This window comes from Cornus florida, unplaced genomic scaffold, assembly GCF_030987335.1.
Source record: "Cornus florida cultivar Cherokee Brave unplaced genomic scaffold, ASM3098733v1 CherokeeBrave_3.0.0_Hap2_Chr09, whole genome shotgun sequence".
NCBI classification, from domain to species: domain Eukaryota; kingdom Viridiplantae; phylum Streptophyta; class Magnoliopsida; order Cornales; family Cornaceae; genus Cornus; species Cornus florida.
The window spans coordinates 44,427,967-44,438,712 of record NW_026775579.1 but is presented as its reverse complement, the minus strand read 5'-3'; the positions used below and the strand labels follow the sequence as shown (position 1 = coordinate 44,438,712).

Sequence of the window (10,746 nt, the reverse complement as noted above, 5' to 3'; positions counted from 1 at the left end):
ACCGAATACTATAGCAACAATTTATTTATTTATGTTAAAAAAAATAAAAAAAAAACCTATATTTTAAAATTAACTATTATATTTTTCAAACTTTCAGAATTTTTTTACGTTACCAAGCATGCTTTTGATCATCTTTCAAAATACTTGTTTTGCTTTGGATTAAAATAAAATGACAAAAACAAAATACGAACCAAACAAGGCTTAGCCAATGTTTTGACACTTAAGTTGATGTTTCGAATTTTGATCACTATTCACGAAACGTTTTGACAATATGCAAAACAAAATATATTTTCTCAAAAATATTTTTTTTCTACAATTCACTTGTTACAGCACTCGATAAAAATAAAAATACCAAAAACAAAACGCATATCAAACAGCCCTTAAATAAGATATGTGTTGGACATTTGCTTTTTAAGCTCGAGTTGCCTCGATTTAGCCTATTTTGAGTTCGAGTTCATACTCGAGCTTGAGGTAAAGGTTGATGATAGCTTTACAACAACAATCACTTCAGATAAACCAGGAAAAAGAAAAAGGAATATGACAGAAAATAACCACGCACATTCTTTTTTTCTGAAAGGTAATAAACATACATATTAATAAATCATAACCATTCAACTCTCTCTATTCATAGAGGAAGCCACTGGAACTACGTGGTGTTAGAATATGAAAGAATTCCCTGTCAATCTAAAAGATAATATAACAAAATCACTTTTGTGGATAAGCTTCAGATATCAACAACAACTCTTCTATCAAAAAATATATCTATTAACATTAAAATAGAGAGCTAAAGCAAAAAATTTCAATAAAATAAAAATAAAAAACTAAAAATAACTTTCTTTTTACCCCGTATAATCAACCAAAATGCCAAAAGCTTTTCTTCATTGAATTTGACCTCTAGAAATAAAAAACAAAAATGACAAAATCTTACCATCCACGAAAGACCAACATATACCCTACCCACCTTCTCCTAACCAGACCTGAAACCCAAAAAAATGCTAATTTAGGGAGGTAGAATTGGGGCACCTGTAATTTATTGTTACTATATTGCAAACTGCAGACATCCCTCCAAATCCGACCACCTCTTCCGTGTCGACTTATCTGCTTTATGCCCAAACAAAAGAGAAACTGTCTGCCAACAAAAAAATTTAACTTTTCCGATCCTATATGTAATTAATCATTAATCAAGCATCGGATTCAGATTCAGATGAGCTCAACTCCGAGGAAGTTCTGCTTGAACCAGATGCATGTGACTCGGACAGCATTGAAAGCTTTGGCTGCATTCCTCTACACACTTTCAAGGATGGTCTCTGTTTCATATACTGCACATGAAAATAGGCAAATGGAAAATGGGTAAATACTGCAGTCCCAAATCTAATTACATATTGACAGCGTTTCACATAAACAAAGTCAGGAAAACAAAGGCAACCAAAAGAATTAAATTGGCTACTTAAGACCACAAGGGAAGTGGGTGAAGAGCGGGGGATAGGCATTACCTAGCGTGCTCCTGTTAATCCTTAATGTCCACAAATCCATTTTACTTGAAACAGCTTAGCTTTCAAAAGTTTAATATTTAAATGGGAAAAAATAATCCGGATAAGCAAAATCCATATCCTTCAAACTCTTGAGTGAGAGAATTATCCAACAAGACAAAGTGGAACAACCTAGTGTGCAGTTTTGTCTTCCAATTGGATGTAAACTACACTTAAGCTAGAGTTAGTTACCTCCTGATAAAATGCATTGATCTCCTCCTCGGTAAGGCCATCGTCCTCTCCAGCATCTTCCACCCAACCAAGAGAACGCAAGAAAGCAGCCTCTTCCTCATTTGGATAAATTTCCCCACTAAGGCATGAATTCTTCTCTTCAACATCAGAAAATCTCTGAACCTCGTCACCAGTATCACCATTGCTAGTCACCTCGCTACCGTTCTCAGTAACACAAGGACTTACAGGAGTACCAACTTCCTTGATTACGTCACCAGATTTCTCCACATTGGGAGTCAAAACAGCAGCTCCTAAATCTGGGAGGGAAGGAGAATTCGTTGAGGTTTTCTGCCTCATGAGATTGAAAAAATCACTTCGACTCTGGGCCTGAGAAGGTCTCTTTTCCACACTGCCAATAGGATTGCGTTCAACCGTGGAAAGCTTTTGGTTATTTGGATTCTTCACAGGAGCAGATTGAGCCGAAGGAGCAACAGCAAGCTGGCTATTAGCTGCTCTGCTTGCATTACAACTCGGACTAGATACATCCTTTGCTGTAGAGGAGACACCATTCTCCCATACTGGTTTGAGAACAAGAAACTTCCCAGTATGAGTTGCCCTTGGAGCATCAGATCTGACTTGTCCACCACGAACAAACTGATTAGCAAGTTGCGTTGAATGGAGCTGCTGCTGCACATTCTTGGCAGCCACAGTCGTCTCACTGGTTCTAGCTGCTGCTTTGGGCTTTGATTTATCGGAAGAATTAGGAACCTAAAACAAAATATTAGATTATTGTTCATTAAATCATTGTGCAATATTCAAGGAAGCTATTGGATTCTCATGCAGATGAGCTATAACTTAATCAGAGCTTAGCCAGAATAAGTATAGATGGCTCGGAAAATTATTCTAATGAACTTAGCTTAGAGTTAGCATATGTAAGCAGAACAACAAAAGAACGGCATAAATGCTCAGATTGGTCTTATATAAAACACATAAAGTCACGGTTCTAAACACTTGCATAACCATCACATTCACAACAAACTGTGGGAAGTTTTTACACTTCAGATTGCCACTTCAGTCTTAATATTAAAGAAAGTAATATATCTAATATTTCATCTTCAATGATACAAAGAGATCTGAAACCCCCATCAGCACTCAACTTACACTAATGTTACAGCTTTCAGTGGTGATACCATGATAATACCGTACCGAACTTCCATTTTCTTAAAACAACAGCATAATATATATATATGTGTGTGTGTGTGTGCGCAATTGGGTCAACTACAGTAAATGCAAAACCATAGCAGCATGTTTAACTTCAGCAGAGAGGTTGACCTAGAATAAAGGTGGGTTAACAATTTTCTAAAGGATAATCCAGCAAATTGATTAGAAGGAAAAACAGACTTATCATACTGGTAATGTGTGAATGAAATCCACTAACAAAATGAAGTTCACAATTGACCAAAGGACAAACTACCTGAACACCTTTAACTCATGCCACCATGAAGAATTCCTCCCATCTCCATTGAAAGCGCCATATTCCTAAGTGGCTTTTTGAGACCACGATTACGGTTCACAATAGTGTGGCCCCACTTAAAAGTGGTGACTACAATATTCCTGTTTTCCTATTCAGCTATGTCAAGAGTCATTACTACAGTTACCTCACTAACCACCATGTCTTTCCTTGCCATCTTAACCCTGTTAAACTTGGTCTGCCCTAAAAAACTACCCTCCATGTGGACCATATCACTCTACAACTTACTAACTGATGCAGTAGTGGTCCTCACTACATATGACATCTTACACAATTTTGTCTCATAATATTTCCATTCAGTACTAGTTGCACCATTTCATAAATGTATTCCACCAATATGCATCAGTTTACTTATTAAAAAAAATGTATCTATTTCATGAATGTATTCCACCAATATGCATATATATCAGCTCTCAATTAATGCATCACCCAGTTCGGTACTCTGCATGACATTAAGGATATTACGCTTCCTACTTTAAAATTTGTATCAGTTTACTTGTAAAAAAAAAAAATGTATCTATTTGTGCATCCTACGCTAGTTGCCATCACGAAAAAATAAATTACCTGATAATCTGTTCAAAATCTTTATATATATATATATATATATATATATATATATATATATATATATGTGCCATCTTTTTTTTTCTTCTTTTTTTCGTAAGTAGTATATGTGCCATCTCAAATGAAAAAATAAAGGTAATATGAAATGAAGGCAAGGGGATTAACCACACGAGCCATTAAACTTCCATCTTGTGGAGGAGGAGGAGGAGGGGGAGATAGATGGGTCCTACTACCTGAATGGAGAGTCATCATGTGAGCTAAAGAGCTCAAGATCACCTTTAATTTTCGAATATTATGCAAATTACACAATGAGGTGAATCTCAAGTGAATAAATAAAGGAAATCTGTAAGGGAGGCAAGGAAATTAACCACACAAGCCATTAAACTCCCATCTTGTGGAGGAGGGAGAGATAGATGGGTCCTACTACCGGAATGGAGAGTCATCATGTGAGCTAACGAGCTCAAGATCACCTTATTATGTGTATTACACAATGAGGTGAATCTCAAGAAAGGAAATGGGCAATAATGACTAGTTTGCAGATGACGAGTAAAACAAACAGAATAACAAAAGGCACCAAATTATGCAATTGATTCAAATTCATCTCCACACTTTGAACTAAATAAGTTTACTATAGTTCACCCTCTCCTCAATAAACCAGTACAATGATTTGCTATTACTCCTTGCTGTAAGTAGCCCTATTTGGCCTTTGTATTGCTTTTGTGGGCTGCGTTCTCCGGTTGAACGGTTTCTTATACAATCTTACTTATAAAAAAATAAATAAAAAGGGGGTATAAGTAGCCCCTGAACCAATGTCTTCAAAAATCAAATAGGTATCTTATTACGTGCAATTACCAATTCAGTGAAAGGAAAAAAAAAAAAAAAAAAAGTGTTGTTGTAATATGAACCTCCCTCATAAAGGGCTCTAGTTGTATATAACAAAGTGAACAAATACAGATCCCATTTGGATGGGAACAAACATTCCCTTCCTAATAAAGGCTGTTTGTTCAGTATCAAGCTCTACTGTATATCTAATATAGTGGGGTTTAATGATGACAAAAGACATAACAACCAAAACGCACAGACAAGATCTGCTTCTGGAAGGACATTTGGTGTGGTGATCGTTCTCTTGCGCGCTCTTTCCCTAGACTTTTTCAGATTGCTTCTAATCGTCAAGCTATGATGGTCGACTGCTATCGCCTTGATAGTGGCAGAACAGTTTGGGATGCTCAATTTTTGAGGCATTTTCAGGATTGGGAAATTGAGGATGTGTGGTTTTTTGGAGCTCCTGTAACGACAAGAAATTAGGGGAGATGTTTCCGACTCTTGGGTGTGGCTTCCTTCTTGTCAGGGGCGCTTTGATGTTAGATCTCTTTATAGGTGTCTTTCAGATACTCCGACTCCTCCCTTTCCGTGGAGGGCTATTTGGCGTTCGAAGGCTCCACTCAAAGTGGCATTTTTTGCATGGACATCCATCTTAGGGAAGATTTTGACTCAAGACAAACTAAGGAGAAGGAATCAGATTGTGGTTAACTGGTGCTTTATGTGTAAGAACGATGAGGAAACAGTTAATCATCTTCTTTTGCATTGCCCGGTGGCATGGGATTGTTGGATGTTGATGCTGGGGTTATTCGGGTATCAGTGGGTTATGCCAAGGTCTCCCAAATGCTTTATTGAGGCTTGGAAAGGCTGTACAGTGAGGGTTCAAGTCAGGGATTTCCGGAGAGTTAAATATTTATGTATTTGGTGGTGCATTTAGCTTGAAAGAAATAGGAGATCTTTTGAAGGAAAGGAAATTACTTCTGGGTTTTTGAAATTCTCCATTATTAGCACCCTTTTTTGTTGGGTTATTGGGAGAAATTGTAAATCCATAGAGGAGTTTGTTGACTTTTTGGGTTCTTTGAGGGTTTAGAGGCCCTCTGTTCTTTTGAAGCTCTTTTGGGATGCGTTCCCCTTTTGAAGGCTCTTTTATACATTATTTACTTATCAAAAAATAAAAAATAAAAAATAAGAGCAGACATATGAGAGAAAAAGAGAGACATGTCACCAGACTACCATGGGATCACAACAATCACCAATTTACTTACTCACATCAACTGGCCCCGAATTTAAAGCTTCATTGACTCAACAAACCCAAGTTCCCATAAAAGACCATGTCGCCAGACCACCATGGTCACAACAACACTATGTCCTGACCTAAGGTGCATTTCCGACAGACTATTCTTGGGGCAAGCCATTCATTAACACATCCTCATGCTTCTTAAGCCAGACTATGGTATAACTACGACAAGACCATGATCGGGTAACACCAATTCCCAGTGTGGCTACTCTCTAGGGTCATGCCACCTCATTGGATACTTGTGACTTCTTGGAAATATATCACAATCTTGTGCTTCCTCATGCTTGGAGAGTGTTGTCTACTCCTTCACCTTCTATGTTGCATTAAATTTATTTCTTACAAAGGGTTCTAATGAAGTAATTTGATTGTTCTTCCGACTATTAATAGCAATCAATATAATATTTTATAAGAAATAACACTCAGTATATTTATAACATGATATAATTAGCTAAGGTTATCAACAATTTGAGATCAACTTTCATCAAACAACTACTTAAAGTTGAAGGTGATACAGGTGCCATTTCTGTTTGTGTGTGTACATGTGTGCATGGTTGTGGGGATTGATCATAGCATATATATATATATATATATATAGAGAGAGAGAGAGAGGACATCTAACTCTCACAAAAAGGTCAACAAGAGAAGAACCACTAATGAGTATGTTTGTAAATATAAAAAAAAAAATTCATTTCAAAATATAACGAAGCCAGCCTACAAAAATTAAGGCAGTCATGTAACTGGATCGTCTACCTAATGTTTGAGGTACCTTTCAAATAACATAAATTGGTTCAAGGTTACAAAAAGGTTTGGCACTACTATAGCCTGCTTACTGACTGCCACTGTTATTCTATCTTTTTTTGTTTCAGTTATGATGTGTTTGTCCTTCTCAAGTCCCTAGACTTACTTCATGGAGATCTGGGTGGCAAAGCATGCCATCAGTACGTTTCCTCCTGCTCCTATGTCGTATTCATATAAGTGGAAATTGTATATATTGCAAATGTAGTCTACATAAGGTCCAGGTTATGAAGGGGATCCAATTCTTTTTCTCCTCCTTCATCCTCAAGTGTCCAATACATGAATAAGTCAGGCTCTGTCCAATTTAGAAGTAATAAGATTATATTTTATATCAATGTTATCATTGAATACCATCATTTCATGACTAGCGCACTCATTGATATAAAATCATTTTATGACTGGGGCACTTAGGCACTTGTCCGCAACGCATCCTCCTAAAGCATGCCCTTGATGCATTGAGGGTACCAATTCATGATTGGCCAATATAGTACGCAGCAAGCTAAACCTGCTCCTCTGCCAAATCATTCCCGTTTGTCGAACATGTGAAATATTTTGAATTTTTTATTATCAAAAAATGACAAGATTATAGTCATATGACCAATACAAAATCATCTCAACCTCATCAAATAATATAATCGTTGAGCTTATCGGAAGGTGGCTTCAAACCAACCAATTCAATAACATTTTTGACTACCCAAAAAAAAAACAATATATATATATATATAGAAATAAAATGTGCCAGTCAGTTGGAACAGTATAATGATATGTGATTAGAATCACGACTCTTGTTGCACACCAGAGGAGGCTCAAACAAAGTCATTGAGAACATAGATAGCATTAAGAACTTGTCCGATATACTAAGTTCTCTATTGAGGCTTTTATTATTGATGATTTAAGTATATACACATTTATTACACACACACACATATATATATATATATATATATATAGAGAGAGAGAGAGATAGTAAAGATAAATATCATCACAATACAACCCTCAATTGATAGATATACTAAACAAGATTGACCCTTCAATCAGTTATCTCCAGCAAGTAGAACTTTCAGAGTTAAAACATCTCAAAAATATCATCAAATGAAATCCTCTTACCAAGGGTTTAGGCATTGAGGGTGTCATGGGTATTAGTTGCCTAGATTGCTTTATAGCCAATTCCTCAAGCCTTTGTGTCTTATCAGGCAGCTGTTAATTCAAGAAAAATGTCTGTTAGAACTGTTACTGTCATCAAATATGAATAAAACAGGAAGAGTGGACCAGTTACCTGGGGAGTGGTACTAGCTCGAGATGGAGCCTGTGATAATGCTTCAGCCATGTTAAAACCAGACAAAGCACTTGAAGCCCCGGATGACGGGGTGGCAACAACAGTCTGTTGAGCAGAGGATGTTCGCATGCTATTGTTGCCAATTATGGTGGGCACTTCCGCCAAAGCCGAGGTCCATCCCTCCCCACCGATCAAACCTGAACTGCCCATGGGCAAGCTGTGGACAGCAGAGCTCAAACTAGGAGATGGAACTCTCACTATGTCAGGTGCTCCTTGCTTCTCTTCACTTCCAAGAGAGGGAAAGTCCTTCTCAAACGCAGTTTTCTGAATGTTGCTAACAATGCTGCCCCCAGAATGCATACCATTTCTGTTATCCTGATTGTTGCTACCACCATTTTTTGAGTCCACAACTCTCCGAAGGAAAACTTCACCCGGTTTTCTAGACACCATAGAACGAGAATGTCTTAAGGTATCCCTGTCAACCCTACTAATTAAGATGTTTCGCAATGGATCAAGACAGTCATGGTCCCAGAGATGCCCAATGACCGACTCCTCTTTCTCCTTGTCACGATTTTTATCACGATGACTTCGAGTGAAACTACTGTATGGATGCTTTGTAGAACCATAATTGCTTGAACTATGCCGAGAATTAGACGAAGAGCTTCGATCCAAATAAGTAGGACGTGGAGTATCTTTATCACGTACACTCCTAGAATATCTATTTCTTGTGGAATGCGGCGAGAAAATAGAATCTACAAGAACATTAACAATATAAAGAACTAATGCTAAAGGCAATTCAAAGAATGAAAATAAATGACCAACAGGCCAGTGGCCTAGCGGTACCAGGCCCCAACTTCCCAAAGGGATGTTGGAAGTTAGAGCCTCAGTGGAGGCACGTGTGTGTGAGTACCAACCAAGAAAAAAAAAAAAAAAAAAAAGAATGAAAATAAATGCAAAACAAAATAACAATTATCCACAATTGGGTAAAACCTGGCAAAATAAGAGTACCTGAGTGAAAAGAAGACGTTGCTAAATGGTGGGCCGAATTCCCACTCCCAGAAACATTTCCAGTACCTCTCAGCCATTCTGGAACTAATGTCGGTTCAATTCTTTCCATGAGAACTGAACATGATCACATATAACAAGCACTGACAACCAGCTTTCTTTTCTCCTCAAACCTCCTCTTGCAAAATCCTAACCCTTCCATTCACAACTAGACCCAAAAATAATCTGAGTTCTGTTTTTCCCTAAACAAGAAGTGCTTCGCAATTGCCCCCCAATTGCCCAAGACAACAACACTGTGAATCAAAAACTTTAAATCCTTCCAAATGCAGTCGTCAGTGTTCAAGTTAATTAATGGGTTCCTCTTTTAATCAAGACTAAGGTTCTCATCCACTATGGATTGATCAAAACTAATGTTCTTGTCCTTTACAGATTAATCGAAATAAGTAAACCATAACTCATAGCCATATACTAGCCCAATGCGTCAACGATTCAAGGGATCCAAAGAAAAGATTCTCTACGCATCCATCTTCAATTAAAAGATGGATAAGCGAACGAATATAACACACTCAGAAGACCCTCATTTCTGAAAACATTAGGGTTCCACAATACAAAAGCCTTACGACAACATTTAAATCGGAGAAAAGCACTCGGTTCTTAATCAATAGTTCATACAAATCAGACCCAAAAAAAACCCTATATATCACCAATAGAATCACAGAGCGACGACCATGAAAATGTAGACCAATATAAACCCTAGAACATAATCCCGAAACCTAGGGTTTGAACATAACAAGCAAACCGGAAAATTCCAGAGAGAACGAAAGCGACATACGAAAAGAGAACAACCCTACCTCATCCTCATAATGTCAAATACGCCAGACGAGGTAGTTACCCGTACAAGGATCCAAGAAAAGCCTACAACCACCAAAGTGTTTGTGTAAATTCCCTCAATGCAAAGTAATGCGTTGTGGAGAGAGAATATATAGAGAGAGAAGAGACTTCGACGGGAGCACGGCGTTGTGGAGTCTAGAGAGAGAAAGATGAGATGTAGAAGAGGACAGAGAGAGAGTTGGGGGATAGAGACGGAGTGTGATATTAGGGCAGGTGTAGAGAGAGAAGGAGCGAGATAGAGAAGGGAGCGAGATAGAGAAGGTATGAATTTTTTTCTGTTAGCTTTGGAGGAGAGTTGAAGAACACAAACGTATATGATGAAGAACAGCACAGCCTATCTATTTTTTCTGTTTCCTTTTTTGGTTGCCAGAATGGAAAATCTCACCCTAAACCAATTTTGGACTCTTCAAATGTTTGCCTTATTTTGGTCTATAGGCTTTTTCTCTACTATACCCCCATTTATATTGGAACCTACATTTTATGTTATTTATTTTGAAAAATAAATAAATAGAAGATCACTTGAATGCATCATTTGTCGTATATGTTGGTCTGTAACTACTTTTTTTTTTTTCTTTTTTTTTTTAAGGTTAGATACTTATACACACATTCATTACCTGGCCGATTTATATCAATATTCGTCCAAATTCATTATACCGCAGACTGCGAAGTGCGAACCATGCTTAAATGTGACAATTTGGAAAAACTATTACATAGTTTTGTACCATTATTAGTCCCAGGCTAATCACTAACTGACACATAAATAAATTGAAATAATATGTATTTATTTTTATTATTATATATATTATTTTTATTTTTATAAGAGTAGAAGACCGTTTGTATGTCATTCCTAATTGACATAAAGTTGTAT

At 37.2% G+C, this 10,746-nt stretch overlaps 1 protein-coding gene across 1 annotated transcript; it reads right to left on the bottom strand.

Moving 5' to 3' along the window:
• Positions 1-697: 697 nt before the first annotated feature.
• Positions 698-10,424, bottom strand: LOC132273782 (uncharacterized). Its single transcript, XM_059774841.1, has 5 exons — positions 8,991-10,424; positions 7,983-8,734; positions 7,814-7,903; positions 1,722-2,468; positions 698-1,319 (listed from the first exon to the last, which is right to left on the bottom strand). Exons 1-5 carry the CDS (start codon positions 9,097-9,099, stop codon positions 1,182-1,184), a joined length of 1,836 nt encoding a protein of 611 aa, XP_059630824.1. The 5' UTR covers positions 9,100-10,424; the 3' UTR covers positions 698-1,181.
• Positions 10,425-10,746: the final 322 nt, after the last annotated feature.